Source organism: Pholis gunnellus (genome assembly GCF_910591455.1).
Source record: "Pholis gunnellus genome assembly, chromosome: 8".
Classification (NCBI taxonomy): Eukaryota; Metazoa; Chordata; class Actinopteri; order Perciformes; family Pholidae; genus Pholis; species Pholis gunnellus.
Window position 1 is genome coordinate 15,892,568 of NC_136534.1, and position 20,947 is coordinate 15,913,514.

Genomic DNA, 20,947 nt, shown 5'->3' on the forward strand with positions numbered 1-20,947 from the left:
AAATTAAGTACTGGTTACAACAAATACGGAGTACACCATAAGTAATAGTAGAAATACAAAAAAATTAAATAAACTGGTGATAAATAAAAAAGAAGAGTAAATGTAAAAAAGTAGTATATTCTATGCACTGTTTGGTGGTAACGACAAAAAAAACAACTACAACTACCAAATGATAATAAAGCTTTGTTTTTCTTTGTTACACTCCATTATATTTAAACAAATATATTATGTATTGATGCATTTGGATGTATTTTGGACTTTGGACTGGTCTTATAACCTTTGTATTTATTTATTTTTGATGGAAGTTAGTTTAAAGTTTCCATAATTTTGAGCCCAAAATCAGGAAAATGGCATTTTGTGCTCTGTCTTTTTAATAAAAGATTATCAGACAAATACAAAAGTAAAACTGAATCCATCAATAAATATTATTACTTATTAAATGATTAAATTGAGCGTGAATGGATAAAATGAGTGAAATAATAGAATTGTATTTTATTTGGTGGTTAATGAAACAAAAATATATATACATCTTTATAATTATTCTTCATGTAATGCAATTTAGTACTAAGAGAAAAAAAGACTTTGCAATATAACGCTGTAAGAAGCTTTCCATCATTCGGCCGGCAGATGGCGCTGGAGGTCCGCAGATGTTAGTGGGAGAAGCCGCCTGTTGGTGCTGTTCTCGGGCATGTGGCTCAGAGGAAAGGGGCCGTCTTCCTCTCTGACCAGTCGATGAAGAAAAAAAACAAAAAAAACCCGACCGAGCAGCACAAGGGCCGAGGGATGCACGAAGGAAACACGGGAGGAAACACGGCGTTACAGGCGAGGAAACAGGACTGCTGATGCCGCTAAACATGGAGTGTCGCCCCCGTTTGCGGAATAAACCCAGTGCACGCTGATGTGGCCCGTCAGTGAGTTTGTAAAAGCAAAATATTTTTGTCTTCTACTTTTATTTTTTGTGTTGTTTTTTTTTTTTAACCGTTGATACTCACATCTGCAATGATGCGGGCGGTGTGCCGGAGACGAGCCGCTGCTGTTGTACTCTTCCTTTTGGGATGCCTTGTCTCCAGAGCGGAGGCCAAAACATCACCGGAGGGCTCCGCCGCAGAAGGTACAAGTGTGCGTCAAACACTTTGACCCGAAAAACAAGCTAGTTAGCCGGCTACTTTGGTGGCTAATGGCTATAGCCTGGATGCTGATGGGACCTAAACGTAGCTTTAGCAAGTTAGCTGGTGGCAGAAACCGAGCACGAAAAAAAACTTATCTGAAATGTTTGTTATCCAGCCTGCTCTTTTCAAACAACATTTATTTAAATTGTGGTGTAATCATACCGGTTTAAAACACTTTGTGAGTGTCATAGTGTCCAGAAACATGCAGCAGAGGAGTCCAGCTGCTGCGATTTGTCATCTTATCGTTTCAGATATCTCTCTCTCTCTCTCTCTCTCTCTCTCTCTCTCTCTCTCTCTCTCTCTCTCTCTCTCTCTCTCTCTCTCTCTCTCTCTCTCTCTCTCTCTCTTTGTGAGCGTCTATCCTGGAAGAGGAGACGACCGTATTGGTCCATAATGTGTTCCTCTCGTAGCTCAAAGGACCTGCATTGTTTGAACTTTACAGTCTGTGGAAGGAGGTTGCTCTTCTGCTGTTTCTGTGTGTTATTTTAGGATAAAGTCAGTGACCTGGTTCAGGTGTCAAACAGGAAGTAGATGGATGCCAACAAGCTCAAACTGTACTCTTGGTCTTTGTGCTGGAGCTGCAACTAATCACTATTTTATTAATCAAGTAATCAGCAGTGGAATTGTGGAAAATCACAATTTCCCAGTTGAGTTGTTTTGTCCAACCAATATATATCAATATTGATAACTGATTAATCATTGAAGTCATTTTTTATGCAAACCTTCTCTGGCTCTAGCTTTACCAATGTGAGGATTTGATATATAACTGATAATACTATATCAAATTGACTATTATTATTATTATTATTATTATTATTATTATTATTATTATTTTCAATATTTCTTGACATTTTATAGACAAACTTATAAATAAAAGAAAATAATCAGCCCTGTTAAGTAACATATATATATATATATATATATATATATATATATATATACCAAGCATCCCCAGTGTTTTGAGACAGAAGGAGACAAGCTGTCGCTAAATAGAATTTAATGTACAAACTGCATTTGATGGCATGAAATGAGTTGGTGAAGTATCTAGTGTCTGCAGATAGCAGTGTATTCCAAGGGGAACCTGCCACTTACAGCAGCAGACACATGTAAGGTTTGTTTGTTGCACAGACTTCAAAGCTTCCCTGTCATAGTACCTTCTAAAGTGGAGCCACATCTGTTTTTATCACTTTTATCTCTCACCTGCATGCAAACATGGCACACGTTGTGTGTGTTCGCTTACATCTCTGTCTGGCCTACATTGGGTCCTCTCACTACTACTGTGTTTACTCTACACGTATGAATGTAAACACACAGTAACCGATGCTGTGAATCAGTCACGGGTTTGAAAACAGTAACCCGGAGTTAGTTTCTGATATTTTATATTCATGATCAGTTCAGGAGTTTTTTTTAAAGTAGTTCTCCTTCAAAGCTTGTCATCAGGTACTTTGTGGACCATGACAATTGGCTAAATTCACAACAACAAGCCCTGGTATGGAACAAGGGATAGTCTGTCCAGGCCTCTCCCTGCTCTCTTACTTTCCTTTCCTTTCTCACTCTCCTTCTCTGGTGTTCACTTTGCCTCAGATTGACCTTCAGTAGTCTCGGGGGAGGTTATGTTCAGGTCGATACCGAGGACTTCTCCTGGTCTGTCCAGCAGACATCATGGATGAGTGGAGCCAGACAGACAATCTACCCGCAGATATAGATCTCACTCACATTACTACTGCCCATAATAGGCATGACACTGCGTCTCTAGCAGACAAACATTCGCTGAAGCTGGAGAAGGGCTTCCAGGAAGTACACGGACCCAATCCTATTGACACCAGCTAGCCCAAGCTTCATTTTAATCATGAGATGCTGGTGTGAGTGCCAGCAGCAGATCACTTTACTTTGGGGAAGATGCATCATCAGGTCATGAGAAAGCCTAGTGTTTAGTAGTTCAACAACCTACTGAGCCACAGAGCAGAAACAGTAATGTTGTATAATATAGTATGTGTGTGGGAATATTTACTGTGGAAAGATGAAGGTAGTCCATGTGCTCTCCAGCCACACATAACAATGTAACCTAATTGCTGTGTCCCCTGCTGAGTTAATGGGATTGACCGTCGCTGTCTAAAATCCAGATAGCATGCTGAACACCTATTGATCGCCGTTTTCTTTACTTATAGTAGAGCTGTAACAGACAGGAGTTTGTGTTTGAGTGTAAGTCAGTCATTTGGTTAATATTGTTCCCTCTGATGGGAATAATATTTGAATGGTGCTCCTCATTGAGAGGCCTGTTGAATCGTGTTATTTGGGGTTTATGGTACCTGCTTTGTTGTCATTTAAATATATGTGACTGGTTCTTGTGAGTTTGTTCTTGTCATTGTGTTAATTACATTGATGTTGACTACATGCATTGTCTGTCAATGACGCAGCGTCCCGTCAGGCTGGCGTCATAATGAGGTTATCATAATGAGGCTTACACACAGGTTCAACTGTAGTAGGGCAGCACTGAAGGCCCAGGTATAAAACACACGGCCCGCCACTGGTGTGTGTGAGTGTGTGTGTGCTTTTATTTTCCTGTGACATGTCTTTCGTTGTCCCTGTTGATGATTCGTTCTTAATCGCATTGATCTTTTGTGTATTCTTCATTTAGTTCCCATAACATTTTCAGAAAAGGCCTATTTTTCTCCTTTTTTTTTGAAGATCACCACACTGAGAATCAGATGTTTATATTTTCTGAATGGTAAACAACTAACTTCAGTTCTTGTGTTTTTCTTTTCGCTGTGGTTGAACACGTTATTACATCCAGAATCAGTTTGTTGGAGCTTGAAGTTGACATTGGTGTAGTTTTCATCTACTTTAATCCTTAACTGCATTGCTTTTTTATAATATTTGACTATATTACTTTGTTATTTAAACAACTTGTGTGCAAGAGCTCTTGCATTCCTGTCACATGATTTCTGTCTCCTCTCGTACTCAATCATGTGCTCCTGCTTGAGATAGTGATAAATACGCTGCAGTCTTCTCACGTTCATTAACATCTTACTGTGGTTTGTTGAAGATTTGATCTTCTCTAACCAAACCAATTCCACATTGTTGAGCATTTTCTCCAGTTGGTTGCCATTAAATCATTGCAGAAGAAGAAGAAGAAGAAGAAGAAGTATGGAGATGAAGTCATTTAAAACAGTGCCAGTCAACCCTCAGATGGTGAAAAACATTATCAAACTATACAACAAAATATTGGTCTGTTCACTAGAAGCTTGAGTAACGCTTAAGTCACTAACTAAGTTGAACTTGTTTCAGTTGCACTTTGTTGCATCTTTTTAACCTCAGTCAAGAGTAAAACTTTTTGTTTGTGAATGTTCAGCTTTACCGCTGAAGTTTTTAATGTGCGTTCATTATAAACAAAATAATGAAGTGTTTCCGCTTGTAACTCCAGTAACTTGTGATAAGTCACTCTGAGCTGCCACGGTGTTGTACTGGATGTTGTGGACAAGCTTTCGAATCAGCCTCGCGTGCAGAAAGCATTCACCCCCCCCCACCCTCCTCTGTTTGGAAGAACACCAAACCCCCTCACACACCCTGCAGATGCCAGCCATACCAGGCATTTCCAGTTTATCACACCTCACTTTTTATGCTGCAGAACAGATTCGCCTCCCTGTAACTTCTGATTAATGCACCAAAGACTCATTAATTCAAAGTTTTAGAGGGCTGAAAAACACACACTCTCACTCCGTCGTCCCCGTTTTCTCCTGTTTAGTTCATCTCTTTCTACTTGCATTCAGACACACTCGACCACCCTGCTGCTTTGGCTGCTGCCGTCTGGGATAATTGGTCTGAGATCACAGCGTCGGTCAGGCCAAACTCTCTTTGATGCACCGTATCCTCCATATGGTGCTCAACACACTCAGATAAGGAGTCAATACAGCGAGGGGCCGTTATAAAGGTGCTGGTCGAGCTGCAGAGTCAAGGTCTTCTGTCATTCTTCAGCTCCAACATCATCTTCTCTGCTGTGTGTCGGAGAAGAGGGGAGACTCCGAGCTTGTTTAACAATGATGTCATCACAGGAGTGATTTATTGGATGAGGACTGGGAGGGGGGAGGGAGGGAGGGTGGGGGGGCTGTTGCATTTGTCAATCTGGAGTCTCCCAGGGGAGGTCTTTTCAAAAGTGAGCACAGCTGGTACCCCTAACAGCATATCACTGGGAGTGGGACAGGAAGTGAGGTCATGATCTCTCTCTCTCTCTGTGAACACACACACACACACACACACACACACACACACACACACACACACACACACACACACACACACACACCAATTCTTTCTGTCAGACCTCTTTTTGTTTTCTAGTTATCCAACTGTGCAAATGTAATAACGGAGAGGAATGAAGTGAAGGGTCAGAAACGCGGCCACAGGGCAGATCTTCACACCCGACCTCTCGGGGGTAATGATGCGTATGGTTTGAAATTGACACGTTGCTCTGCCGAACCTCCTGAAAGGTACGATTTGGTGCAGCGCTCTGTTTTTAGGTGGAGCCGGCTGCACTCGGGCTGAACTCTCACCAGATTTGTCATAGTTGTTCCTCGCTGACCGCAGGATCTCTGAGTGGGGGGAGGGGCCTCCGTCTAGCCAGGGGTATGTATAGTGTTAGTGTGTGTGTGTGTGTGTGTGTGTGTGTGTGTGTGTGGGTGTGTGTGTGTGTCACGGAGGGTGGGGTTACCAAGGAAGAGTTACGGTGAAATTCAGTTGCAGTGAGTATGGGGGAGGTGGGCATGTTTAGGTGAAGGCAAAAAAAAACCCTTTCAGCCTTAATTGAAAGGTCACCGTGGGTCAACCAGCAGCCAATGATCAGACAGGGTTTAGACTGGTGTGTTTGCAACAGACACTGAGAAAGATTGTGGGTTTGGGTAGAATTTAAATTATAGTGTTTTTGTACCAAGTTTGTTTTTATGGTACCTTTTGGGATATGAAATTGAATAAATCTTTTGTTTGTTTTCCTGCTTGTGATATAATTACCCTCACTGTGTGTGTGTGTGTGTGTGTGTGTGTGTGTGTGTGTGTGTGTGTGTGTGTGTGTGTGTGTGTGTGTGTGTGTGTGTGTGTGTGTGTGTGTGTGTGTGTGTGTGTGTGTGTGTGTGTGTGTGCATAAATAAACTATTTGTCAAATTCAGCTAATATCTCCACACAGTCCGCTAGTTTTCTGTCTTGTGTGTTTGCAGTAAAGATCTAAGTAACACATCTAAGTGGCAGTGGGAGCAAAGGACACAGTAAAACCGGAGCGGGGTATTTTTTGGGTCTTTTTCCAGAATCGTTGACTCCATCTTTCAGATAAGACTTTATTGATCCTCAGGGGGGGAATTCCTAAGCTACTCATCAGTTTATAAAAGTGATTTAGCAACATTAAAGTGACGTACACATGAATGCTTCAATAATTGTAACCCAACGTTAACCTTAACATTTCATAGATCCATTAGATCCACGTGCTGTGAGCAGTTGTTTTCCGGTCTATAGACACTGTTAGTGTGAGTATTCACCCTCAACAGGCAGTGTGTGTGTAAATTCTTTAATTCCTCCTCGCGTTGTTGTTTCCCCTGTGGACCACGGCTTCTTTGAGAGAGGGAAATGGTCCATTGTTTTAGAAGGGAAGCGCCGTTGGCAAGAGTCCAGGAAATGTCCGTCTCTGTGGATTGAAGGCAAAAGGCCTGGCGCTGAAACAAACCCAGTAAACGAGATGACTGTAATGATCCCACCGCTGTGTTTTTATGCCTGTATATCACTCCTCTCTCTGCACACCGACGCTCGGCTATACACGGCTCAGTAAGCACTCTTGTTTGTTCACAGAGGTGACTCTGAAGGTTCACCTGAGCGATGCCAGCACCCACCAGCCCCTGGGAGGAGTCTCTGTTCAGCTCTTCGCCAACCAAACTTCTGTAACCACAGAAATCTCATCACCTGATGGCAACACCTACCTGCGCTTCCCCTACCGCCTCGGGACGCTGTTGGTCGTCACCGCGACCAAACAGGGATATGTGCCAAACTCTGTGCCCTGGACTCCCTCCAGATTACCTGGTAGGTGTGTGTGTGTGTGTGTGTGTGTGTGTGTGTGTGTGTGTGTGTGTGTGTGTGTGTGTGAGAGAGAGAGAGAGAGAGAGACATTTTAGGAGGAGGGATATTATTGAATAGACACATTTAGAGTGTTCGCTTGCAGGTTATTGAGCACCATGTGTGCAGCCAGTTTGATTTGTGTATGTTAGTGCGGAATAGAAATAGTGTGAGTTGATGCCAGGTGTGAGAGCTAATGCTGAGTGGAGTGCTCCATTACTAATTTATTACAATAGATGCCAAAACCCAGCAAGGGGGCTGCTTAAGCTTCCCTTTCACTAACGCATGCACACACACACACACACACACACACACACACACGCTTACACACAGAACACCTCTCAAGAGGAGGTGGTACAGTGTGTGTGTACGAGACTAGAGCAGGGGGGGGGGGGCTATTATGAGCCAACGGAACGGCGGCCAATTGGATTATCACGCTTACAGCTCTGAACAATGGAGGAGTGAAAGGAAGGAAGGACGAGGAAAGAAGTGCAGTTTGCAGGGTCAGACTTGTGTCCTGTCCAGCAGACAGGATGGAAAGCAAGACTATTAAACATTTATAAAGATGGTTTAATGACTTGTTATGTCTGATAGTGATCAGTAAAGTGGAGGTGGATTGCTGCAGTTTGTTTCTTATCTGATTGTGTATTCGTTCTGTCCGTTTAATAGTGTGTACACTTTGTGGCTTTCATTTGTGTTCCAGTGTTTTCCTCCATCAGCCTGGACCTGCTACCAGAAAGGGCTGCTACTCTGATGGTGTATGAAGATGTAGTGGAGATTGTTTCAGGCTTACAAGGTAAAGTGTGTGTGTGTGTGTGTGTGTGTGTGTGTGTGTGTGTGTGGGGAGACTTTTTTTCCTGGGTGTATTCAGGTCATTGTTTTTCACGAAAACACACCCGACTCGTTTAAAGTAGCAGATTTGTCAAAACACTTGTCGGTATGTAATATGTCAAAATATGCAATTGTGTTATTATATTATGTTTACATAATTTAGCTGCTGATAAGCACCCGAAGAATACATTGTTAAATTCCAGTTTTTGTGCTGGAAATGGTTTTCTTAAAATCAGATTTCTACCTGTTTTGTTTGTATTTTTGATTCGGATTTTTAACCCATTTTTGATAACAAAAATAAACAACAATAAATTCACATTTGTTCTTAATATGACACGATAATAATGCGTCCTACCTATACATTAAATGTCCTGTTGTTGAGTAAAAATCCTCCATCCACACACATATACAAATGTACATCACGAGTCTGTCTTTGTTAGTCAGCCTCTTTGTTAAGGTGCGTGTAATTCTATTGGATCAGGCGTTCTCACTCAGGCAGAATCAATACAGCCTCTTTGTGTGCTCCGTCTTTTGTGTGACTGACCGACAAGGGAGTCATTTAGCGTGTCAGCTGGGTTGTCTGACTAAAAATAAAACTTCATAGACTCATAAATATACAGGCACCATTATCATGTAAACCTCTCGAGTACACTGTCCACAGCACGTGTCGGAGTGGAGTGTAGAACCCGCTGTTTGTCAAGATGTTGTGAACTTGTGGGCCCAGGGGAGTGATAAAGCTTGGCATGTGCCACGAGGAGAGAGAATGAAAGAGGGGGAAGAAGAGGAGGAGGATGATACAGTATGTGCTGGAAAATGGGGTTGTGGGTGGAGCAGTTGGAGAGAATAGGGGAGAAAGGGGGGGATGGGCAAAGCGGTGTCCAACAGAAGGAGGAACAGATGAGGTGAGAGGAAAGTGGAGGGGAAAAAAGAGGAGAAGAGTTGAGGGAAGGGAACACACAAAGAACAGAAACGGGGTCATTTCCTTTCACAAAAACAGACGCGCAGAAGGGAAATAACACTCACACCTGACGGTCAAGACCGAGCCTCAGACCGAAACATGGAAATTAAGAGATGCACACAGTACAACTAGAAACACAGTGAACTCTCATATACAGCTGGCTGTGTGCCTCACTGCTCAGGAATGTGCACTCGCTGCAGTCGGACCACAATGACATCACCTTGCTGAGTCCAGCTAAATGCAGTTTTGACTGTTTAACCTTCTTTTATGTAGGATGTGTTAATGGCAGGCTGGAGGGGGATAAATGAACAGGCAGCTATTAATTGCACCGAAAAAATATCAGAAAGAAGCGCCACACTGCCCGAGAGAAAAAAGTCGAGCAAGGCATTAACTCTACTGTGTTGACGTAGAGTTGCTTTCATTAAGCCTGATTTGATGGCTACATTTCTAAAAAGGCATTAGGAGAAAACGAGGAGTAAAGAAATGCCTTGTAAAACATCCTGAAACAACATCACGTGTGCAAGATGGCCGGCAAAACCTCCTGACGTAAATCTTTGTCACATTTGAGTTTAATTCTTGTACTTATTTGAATGTTTAGTTTTTATTACAACTGTGACATACATTTTACATTTTTATGTACTGAAAAAATGCACAGCCTACTTGCACACAGTCGGTATACACTTTCGCATTTAATACTTAAATTACATAATTTACAACTATAATTTAATACTTCTGGAAATGTTTCCCTTCAATCAGATTTTGTAAATTAGAAGAGCAGATCTGTTTATTCACAAATAAAAACACGTTATGATGAACACTTTTATTAATTATTTGTCAAAAAGGATAAAATCGATCAAATCCAGCACCCTCGTTCACCCTCCTCCATCAACACGTCCATGTTTTCTGAGGTCTCTCTGTCACTCCTCAAGGTTTCCGGCCTCCGCCCAGCGTTCACTTCCAGCGCAGAGCTCTGAGTCTTCCCTCCAACACGTCTTACGCCAACCTCACTGCTCTGCTCACCGTGGCCAGCTCCCCCTCGCACATCCAGCACTTTCCCCACCTGCAGGTCCTCGGCGGCAATGGCACAGGTGAGGCTCGAAACTGGCTGGACGGTAACAGGCTCGACTGTAAGAAATAGGGCCGAGGAGAGTCGGGCACAGATGACAGAGGGGAAAGCTGATGAGAGGGTGTGGGGAGTGAAGAGAACAGAAGAAGCGGTGGTACATGAGAGAGACGTTACCCAGGAGAGGCCTCTCTATCTGACCTCCTGAAACACAATAACCCCTGTGTGTGTGTGTGTGTGTGTGTGCTCTCTGTCTTACACAAGCCTGCACGCTTTCAGCCAGTCTCATCCATGTCTTGATGTGTGTGTGTGTTATATAAATGTGTGTGTCCTTCAGCTTGAACACCCCTCAGAAGCTCCCCCTCCCCACCGCACGTACCTTCTCTCTCCGGGAAACACAAGCACACTTGTGCTTTGTGACACTTTCCACCCTCTCTCCACCCGGTTTCCTTCTTTCCTGTCTTTCCTTTGTTTTCTTTCCTGTCTGCCTTTTCTCTGACAACTCTCCTTTATCTACGCCCCTCCTGTGCTATCTACTCCTTTCTCTGCTCCCCCTCCTGTGCACCTTACTCCCACTCACTCTCTCTTACTTTCTCTCTTACACTCTTCTGCTTCTCTCACAGAGACGGAGAAGAGATTTGAGTTGACTCCTGTGGCAGCCATCTCTGTTCACTTATTGGCCAGCGACGGAGTGGAGCTGCAGGTGAACGAGCCAATCACGGTCTCCGTCCCCCTGCCGGCTGACAGTGGCCTGAAGGAGAATGATCACATCCCTGCTTGGAGATTTGACCCGCGCTTGGGTACGTACTGAGTCACAAAAAAAAGCTCTTCTGATTTTCTCAGCATAAAGTCTTCTCATCTACATATCTTTGTTAGTATTTTCTGCTAATATATCTGAAAAATAACCCTTTTAAAAGTGCATCAGTGTATCAGAATAAAAGCACTAACGCAAACCACGTGCATGTCCGCACAGTGCAGTGAGGTCACAGCTTTTTGTCTTTTTTTCATCTGAGTGATGAATGAATTTATTCATAAGGTCATACAAAATTACCAACATGCGGCTCCACATTAATCTACCAATCAAAACACAAATAGTGCCACACATCACAAGATTGGACCGTGGCTGTATAATCTGCTGGAGCTCAGTTAAGTCTTGAACTAAACAAAGAGCTCTGCGGTGCTGACTCCTACGGACCCTTCAAGCCTCTCTGGACCCTTTTTGTTTATCTCAGCAATCTTGAATCTGTGATGTCAGACGTCCCGCAATGTGACACACCCAGTCCTTCTTGGACAGGCGGAGACGAGAGACTGTGATTAGATCATCGGTTCGAGTCGGACGTGTATGCACAGGAAAACATCCTTCTCTACATTAGGATCACATTTCCAGATCTACTATACATTATGTTTGTGTGCTCTGTGCGGACCTATTCAAATTCTTCTGATGAAATGTACCGGGTTATTTGAGCTGAAACATTTTGTTGATTAATCGCATAGTCGTGAAACGGAATAATCTATTAAACCTGCGATAACGGAGTTTATTTTGGCCACTTTGGGACAGCAGAAATAAGCGATGATCACTGACATAACCGGTCTTAAAAAGGTTCTAATGCCCTAAATGTCTTCTTTGTTAAACACGTTTTAGTTCTAACTGCATGTGTGATGAGGCTAAATCTAAATCTACCCCGAAAAATCGTGCAAAGCAAGGAACATTTTCTGGACCATCTTTTCTCTGTGATGGTTTTAAAGATGCTAAGGCTCCGTTTAAAGTGCCCAAAGTATCAACATCCAGAGCTTATAAAAAGGGCTTTGATAAAAGCTAAGAGAACACACACACACACACACACACACACACACACACACACACACACACACACACACACACACACACACACACACACACACACACACACACACACACACTTGTAGCCTACGCACCGCCTGCAGCAGCAACTATTTCCACAACAGAAGTCATCCCGGACCCTCTCTCCGGGCTACATCTTGTGTTCCTTAGCAACCCACCAAATAAGTAACATAACAGAAAGGCCTGTCTCCTGATTAAGTTTCTTCACTGTGTGTGTGTGTGTGTGTGTGCGTGTGTGCGCTCAGTTATGTATGTATGTGTTAAACCGAGGACAGAAAACAGACACAAAGAAATTTCTTTTGAAGTCCGTCCGGTGCCTTGTTGGAGGACTACTTCTGATAAAAGCTCCGTCACAAAGAAGTTTAGTTTTGTTTACAAAGTATGCACATGGGAGACATGCACAAAAACCTGTTTGTGTTGTATAACAACTCCTTGTGTATTGTTACATATTATTGGAGCGTGAGCCAAAATGCACGCACAAACCGATCATGTTCACCAGTTTTTGTGTGTCATTCGTAAACAGACGCACCTTCAGAGTTTGTTGATGCAAATCAGCTCCTTCAGGTCAGGTGAGCAGACTACTATTGGAACAAAAAGAGCCTAACGTCAGCTGTGTTGACTCTGTAATATACGGGCTGTATTGACATTATAAATGTTTGCATTGTGTCTTAACATCGGCCAGACTCTGTGCAGTGTATTGTATTGAGGCGTGGGAACGGAGTCATTAAATGTCGCTATTACAGGTCAGTCACACAGAGAGAGGAGTCCCCTGTGGAAACAATCAGACAGCCGGGGTGAATCCGGGCAGGGCTGGGCAGTTTGCGTGTGTGTGTGTGTGTGTGTGTGTGTGGGTGGGTGCTGAGTCACACAGCCTTTCTCATTTCTCTTTGCCTCTGCTTCTTGAGCCATTTCCCTCATCTCTTCTTCCATTCCTCCTCTTTGTTCGCTCTTGATTCCTCTTTATGTTTTCTTCCAAGCTCTTTATAGATATTTGTTTTTCTTCATTGAATATCTTCTCCTTCTTTTTTTTTGTTTTGTTTCCTCCCTCCAAAGGATCGATTCAGATTCCTGACCACTTGATGTTGTATAACTGGAAATAAACAAAGTGGTTCACCGTGAGGGGAAGCGCGATGGCACAACAGAATGTTTCCTCTTGGAGCAGAGTTACTGTGAGCCAATCAATCAGTGACTCTGGCTTTGTTGTGTTTTTGTCGGTACTGGCACTGCTGGAGCTGGTATTGTGCTCCTATTCATAAGCCCTCAGTGATATTTGACTGAGCATGCTGCCTCCATGTGGGAGAGATAAGTACTGCCAAAATACACTGCTGAGCAATCTGACTTTTCACTTTTTCTGTCAGCACCATCAGACATGTGGTGAACATTGTCTCTACTGCTCGCTGAAGGAGTCAGGAAGTATCCATTTTAGTAAAAAAAAGTTAATCCATAATTATTTTTTATGCTCGTTTACAATGTTTTGATTTTATTTATTGAATCATAAGGAGTCAGTGTTAAATACGGAATTTCTGAAAAACTACATTATAAATAAATATTGGCCATATTGTCCTCACTGGTTTCCCATCATACTGTCATACCGAAGCGGGTATTAAATTGCATTATATGTGGTATTAAAAAGGTCTTAGAAAGTCTTGAATTTAATCCTGCTGTTGATTGATCGTACTTCTGTCGCAGTAACACATTTTTAATTTTAACATAAATAACTTAAACCTGACAGATATCTAAACATAGATAAGTAGAGTGCTGCTTTGTCAATGAGTCAGGTGGGAGGCGAGCCAATCAGTTGTCACTTTGCCACTAATGCACTCTGTGAACAGGCACACCGTTTCTTATACAAAATAACTGTTGGAAAATTAAATCTCAAGCTGTGTGTGTGTGCAGGTGCCTGGATAAAGAGCAGTTGGGGTCACGTGCAGCGTGAAGGCAACCAGCTCAGTCTGACCTACATCGCTCCTCAGCTGGGATATTGGGTGGCCGCCATGTCCCCAATACACTCAGGTGAGCTTTGACACAGATTACAACACAGATTCTGTGTTCACATACAGTATTTACAAAGATTTAGAGTATAGATGTTGTCATAATCTTAACAAATAAGAACTACAGACCAACTTGCGATGGAATCGCACCAGCAGCAACACCAAATCGGGCCAGGGGCGTGAAGGCTTCTTTGTCCCCCCTTTCTCGGACCACGTCCGTCTTTGAATTCAACCTTCATTTTGATCTTAACTACACACCTGTAAAGTTTCGTGACTGCATCTTACACGGGTGTGATGCTATCACAGTGACATCGCCATCCAACCATGTTAACGAGACTCCACATGGAACCAACTCTATGTGGAAGTTTGCGTGCAGCCCAAACCTTGTGACGGGCAGACTGTACGCACGGCATGCACGCCAACTGCATGTGCTCCAGTTTCTCTCCACACTCCGGTCCAGTTGGTGGCGTACGCACATCTAGAGAGAAAGTGAATGCTTGTTTTGAAGAGAGGTTGTGCGAGTACTAATAACCCACATTTGAATAATTTGTATTTAAAGGAATACAAAGACAGACAAATGTTGTCGAACGCCTGGCAAACAATGTTATGGTACATTACCGCTGGAATGGAGTGTGGAATACCAAACCGCCATGAACCCTCAATTGTTGTATGAATAGAACCGCGTGTGCAGAAAGTATGTCTGAGGCTTCACAAGGTGAAAACAATAGTGACATTGCGAGGCTGGTAATAAGAAATAATAATTACTTTTTTTACAGTTTACAGTGAGCAAAAGCTGTTTCATTAAAAGCTGTTTCTTCATGACCTTTTGTCTGACCAACAGGTCCAGTGTTTGCGAAGGACATCAGCACGTACCACACCGTGTTCCTGTTGGCTATACTGGGAGGCATGGCTCTCATCCTGCTCTGCCTGCTCTGCCTCCTGCTGTACTACTGCAGGTGTGTGAAACGCTTTCCACAGCAACACTAAAGCCTGTCAGAAGTTGCCAGATGTGTCTCCTAAATGAGGAAACAAAGGCAACATTTTAACAGTGTCAGAAATTTACAATAATATGAGTCAGTTCTTATGACTAGTTGTGTGGAATCGCTGTCTAATTCATGCTTTATATTTATGTACTTGACTTTGTTCAGTGTATACTAAATATATAATACACATTAGTGTCTTTATCTGTAAGAAATCAATTTCCTTTGTCTGACAAACACTTCAGCATCGGTGTTGTGTCTGAAAACAATCTGTCATTTAGTCTCTAATTCTAAATGCACTGGTGTAGTTTTGTAAAATTAACATACTGATCTTTGTCTGCATGTGGCTCCTCCTCTTCATCCATTTATCCAATCTTCAGTTGTGATATCAGCACCAAAATGGTCAAAATTCATATGGAAAAGGTTTTCATAGCGGGTCATGTGACATAAGCTGGTTCGATTGCAGCAGAAGTTATGTAGTGATTTAAAATGATTGATTAATTAAATGTAAAAAAAGCAGACGGTTACTGCACAAGTACTTGAGTACTAATGATCCAATTTTAAGTGCCTGTATTTGTTTAGAGGAGAATAATTTAAAGTCAAATGGATTCCTCTGATTGCATCATAATCTCTGTGTTGTGCAGGCGTCGTTGTTTGAAGCCTCGAGGGTCTCACCGCAAGCTCACCCTGTCCTCCGGTCTGGACGGCAGTAAGAGGGACCAAGCCACCTCCATGTCCCACCTGAACCTCATCAGCAACGAGGTCTGTCTGACTTACAGAGAACGGTTCTATCGCTACTCTAACATGCACTGTTGTAGTGAACATTAGAGGAAATACTGGCTCCCTGTGTCACATCCGCCCAGCTGAGGGGTGAAATCCTTCATCAAACATTCCTGTGGAGGGCAGAAAAAAAACAATTTCTCAAACTACGAAGAATCAATAGTGTCTGATAGGATTACTTTACTAGATCTCATGTTTCCCTTGGTCGGTGTCTGCTCTATATCTTACTTTACATTGAGTATATTTAAAAAGTGTGTTACAGTTGTATATGTTGCACTCTTTAGGTGCAGCTGGAACTTGTTTCTACCGCGACTGAGCCCGACATGACCACACCGATGCTGAAGCCTTCCTCGTATGAGCACCAAGACAATCATCGCCAGCACAGCCTCATCCATCACAGCAAACACAGCCGCTCCTCTCTCGGCAACAGCCACCACGGCTCATCTCTTGGCAACCTGACGCCTCGCAGCAGAGACTACCTGCAGTCTGTGGAGACGTTCCAGTTAAAGGCCGCCCTCTCGTGCGGAACAGACAGAGGCTACCGCCAATCCTACACCTCCGTCTGCTCGTCCAGCAATCCCATTTCAGACGCTTCCGCCAATCACGGTCAGGTGTCGGCTAACCATCTGAGCGGTGTCGGGATTGTTGACTGCATCTCCCCTTCCTCACCTCCTCACTCCCCCAGTAGAGGGGAGGCATGTGAGTGCAGAGCTCCTGACTTCCTTCTGTCCCGCTCTGTGGACCACCTGGAGCGTCCCAGTCCCCCGTTGCTCCCCCGGCCGGGCCAGCTGCTCTGCTGCGGCTCTGTGGACCTGCTGAGTGGAGGAGAAGGCTACCCGAGGGTGCGTCCCACACTGGTGATCCCGGCACACTACATGCGCCTGCCAGGGGAGCACCCTCTGTCTGGCCAAGCCCTCCTGCTGCAGACTGATCAGCAGAGTGACTTGGAGACCATCCAGGCCGAGCTCAATGCCTCACATTCCCAGCAGCCCCTGGGGCAAAGTCCCACCGACTGCTCCCCATGTCCCACCAAGCAGTGTGACGGAGAACGGCGCGGCCTGTCAGAGTCTCTGTCTATCCCAGCAGCGCTCGGGGAAACGGGTCTCGTGGAAATAAACATTGAGGACACCTTGTGGGCTGAAAAGACTTTAATGGAGCTAAGAGGAGGGAAGCCTCTGCCTCACCCACGAGCCTGGTTTGTGTCTCTTGATGGACGCTCCAATGCTCATATTCGCCACTCCTACATCGATCTCCAGCGGGCGGGGTGCCACAGCAACACGCCGAGCGGAGGAGGTCCACAAGGTAATGTCAGTGGCGGGAGGCGTGGCGGGAGGCGGGGCAACAGCAACGACGCCAGTCTGGACTCCGGTGTGGACCTGAACGAGCCAAGAGTGGGCCGCAGGGGGAGAGACGGAGGGCGGGAGGAAAGGGAGATCGACAGGTCGAAGGGCCCGGCACCAGCCATGGCCTACACTCAGCTGGTGTATGTGGATGATCTGGAAGGGGGAGGCAGCGAGGAGGAGTCGCCACAGTGCAGCCCACAGGACAATAAAACAGGAGCCGTCCTGTCAGCCAAAGCAGAGGGTCAGAGAGGGGACCAGGGGGATGTGGAAGGGGTACAAATACAAGAGGAACCGCCCTCACTTTCCTCTTCATCCCCTGCTTCTTCTCCTCCTCCTTCCCTGCCAACACCAGAGGGAGAGACGTTCAGGACTGATCATGCGCTGCTGTCAGTCTCTCCTGATGATGACGATGCAGCACACGAGGATGGAGAGGGGGAGAAGAAGAGTCCCTGGCAGAGGAGAGAGGAGAGACCCCTGCTGTCCTTCAACATGAAATGATCCACAGACGACCACTTCAAGGATAGGACCTCATCTTTTCTTCACACACAATACTCACATGCCCTTATGCAAATTTAAAGTATTTTTGGTTGCTGTAATTGTTCCTCCTGTGAATACGGGCCCTTCTTAAAGCAACAAATCCACGGTCATTACTCTTTGCTAAAATGCCGGCTTAGAGGCTTTAGCAGTCTGAGTTAGTCGAATCAAGTCAGAATCTCCCTTTTTAGATGGCTAGAGGACTTTGTTAATCCAAAAGGGATTCCAGCAGCAACAATAAAAGCACAAGAGGTAAATAAGTAGATAGAGGAATAAAAATAATCTCCAATGTCCATTATGAATAAAAGGTCCATAAATCCACTGAGCAAAAAGATGCTTGAGAATCATCTCGCCTGAGAATCATCACCTTTTTAAGTTTTCTTCAGTATCAAAGTAATCCAATCATAGCTGTCCGTACCTTTTGATTTTGTCCCCCATCTTTTATATTAAAATCACTTCAGGACAAGGTCGTGCTGCTGCCAGTGTAGACCAAAGGAACAACCACAGCAACTAAAAGTGTTGTAGATTTGGGCATGTCAGTGTTGTTGTGAGATAGACTTGAAAAAAAACCAACCTATCCTTTAACCATGACGCGCCCCCCCCCCGCTGCCCAGACCATAACGTGAAGGATACAACCATTTAAATTGAGACTCTTTGTTTTTCTCCATAGAGCACTGAGATAACATTTCAGCACTGGGGTTCAAGTCCAGAGTATGAAGCGATGATTCAGGAACCTTCATGAACATCCACGACCACTTTATGACATTACCACTGTTGTACTCCACTTTGCCATCCTCTCGACGCTTTACATAAACAGACCACTCATCAGGAATGATGTACACTGAGGGAGACAAATAGACGTTGGAGGCAAGAGAGTTGAATATTTTATGCACAACAAATGTATGCCTTTCTAGCCTTGTAATCATAGAGGAACTGTTGTAGAAACAGATGATGGGTGGTTCTGACAAATTAAAAAAACTACAGGAGCCTTTTTTTCTCGAGCCATATTGGCCTCAGTCCTCTTGACTGTAAAGAACACGCTATACTTTAAAGTTAGATTATAACCTTTTAATTTTTAAGATTGTGGAGCAGCTGTGCAAAATATACGTCAAGCGACTCCACTCTTTTTTTTGCAGTCTGTAAAAGTCTTTCAGCGTGTTTCTGCACAAGAATCAGGCCCGACGTAAACGTGTGAATCGTATACTTTGAATGGTCGTAAGCGTCAGAAGGCTGTTCGGGTGTTTTCACGATCTACAGGAGGAAGCAACGTGTTTGGACTGAAGAAATGAAACCACTATCCGCACTGCAACAGATAATGTGACACACCACTATGCCTGTGGGTAAGGATGTAATGCCACTACGAAACCAGTTCCACCCAAAATAATTGAGGTGTAATAATATGAATGGTTTTGTAACTGTTGAACCACTGACTGACATATTTTTGCTCTAAAGGCTATGCGTCACTTTTATACGGCTGCTTGCCTTTTTTTGTAATTTTGATCGCTATGATTTCAAATTGCCAACATGAAGTATTTTACCCTAAAAAATAGGCTGTTTTTATTTTATTGAATATTTTAAGGGCTTTTCTTCACCCGCCTTATTGTTAGATACAGAAACGAACCTAAATGCTTCTTCCTGAAACCAAACTATTATTGCATGCTGTGTTTCACCTTATTTTTTTTTTTTACCATTTCCTCATGTTCCAAGTGCCTTTTGAACAACCTGTCTCTACATCGAATTTGTTGAACAATTACCTTATTTATGTCTCACCTTCTTTTGCCTTCCTCTTTTCTCCTCTACCTCAGCCCTCCCGTTCTCTCCCACTCGTGAAAGAAAGCATGCAGTAAACTTTGCTCAACACTAGCGTATTACAAGCTACACTGCAGACATCTCTACGAAAATATCTACCAGCTGCTGCAATCATAAAATCCTCTACAGTAATCAGCAAGGCACCGATCTGTGTTAGTAAGCAGGTCAGGATTTACAGAAGGTTTCAGCGAAGTAAGGGATAGATGAAGCTAAGTGTGCGTGATTGTATGTGACGCTAAACTGCAGGTCATTTCAGTGCATTCTCTGATTTTTGTGTTTGTAGAGGGTGAATGTTTGTCTCAAATGATTTTATGTGCACCAGGGTGGTGGAGGTGGTGGTGTTCATCTGCAATGCTGCTGGCTGTGAGTTTGTGTTGTCAGACTGACAAATAATCAACATACATCCACTCAAGGCTCATATAGTCATACAATCATATTACAGTGTGTATACTTCTTTCCTTTCCTCTGCCTGGTCAAAATGATGTGTGAGTTGGTGTTGTGAATGATCTCGTCTCTCTTAGTATCTCACACCAACATCTAGATCGAGGGTGGAGTTGCATTACAGCATCCTGAGTGTGTAACTTGGTTGCGTGCATTATATTTGAAGCCTATTATTCTGAATAAACCGCCAAACTGGAATGATTTGTGTGTGTGTGTGTGTATTTGTATAACTGAACAAACAATGAAAGATGTCATGTTATCAACATTTTCCTCAGGAACTCCCTCTGAAGAGAAGATTGAGTGCTGGAAATAAAACACTTTTCTATATTATTCACCAAATGCCTTGATCTAACAATACTAAAAAGAATATTATAAATAGAATATGGTGTTATTAATAGTAAAATAACTTCTATATATATCTCTTAATACATTTCGTTGATCAGATAAGAGGCCTTCTTGAAGTAGTTTCTATCTTTAAAGTATCTTTATTTAAGTAACTTATGTTCCATTGTTTTATCACTATTATATTATGTATGTTGTACTCTGTTGTACTTCATACCATGTAACCATGGTCTTGAGTTTTGAAAAAGGTAAATCTATATTTTATGTATAGTCATAGCTTATGCATATTCATTTTATATTCTCTGTAAAAGCTGTGGCATTTTAATATTGTATAGGTGGAGGCTTCAAATAAGCCCAGTTGGCTTTTTGCCTCTTCCTGCACTGTGATAATCATTTATCTCTGTTATGTTTGTTTATTTTTATTTGATCATTTAAATTGTGCAAAATTAAACTAATGCTATGGTGAGCAAAAAACATTTGCAGTTATTTTCCCATTATTTAAGAAAAGATAAATTGATAAGTACTCATTTGTTTGGGAATTTGAACAATTAAAATACAATATCGTCTAAGACAGGTTATATTATCTGATGTTATGATCCTGTCTTGTAGATGTATTTGTAAGCTCTAACCTTATATCGTTAGTAATGATCGTTCTGTTTATCTTTAAATTAGCAAGCAGTTAAATTGGGATTGTTTCCACGTTCAAATATAGTTTATATATATTTCTGTTCTCCCTCCATCGGCCTCTAGGCGGT

The 20,947-nt window shown here is 43.1% G+C and overlaps 1 protein-coding gene across 1 annotated transcript; it reads left to right on the forward strand.

The window, feature by feature from the left end:
* Window positions 1–999: 999 nt before the first annotated feature.
* Window positions 1,000–17,661, forward strand: fam171a1 (family with sequence similarity 171 member A1; the record flags this gene model as incomplete). Its single annotated transcript, XM_079164331.1, has 9 exons — window positions 1,000–1,111; window positions 6,999–7,226; window positions 7,963–8,055; window positions 9,978–10,136; window positions 10,735–10,911; window positions 13,869–13,985; window positions 14,805–14,919; window positions 15,588–15,705; window positions 16,008–17,661. The coding sequence occupies 9 exons, from the start codon at window positions 1,000–1,002 to the stop codon at window positions 17,562–17,564; spliced, it is 2,676 nt and encodes an 891-aa protein (XP_079020457.1). The 3' UTR covers window positions 17,565–17,661.
* Between the last annotated feature and the right edge of the window lie 3,286 nt (window positions 17,662–20,947).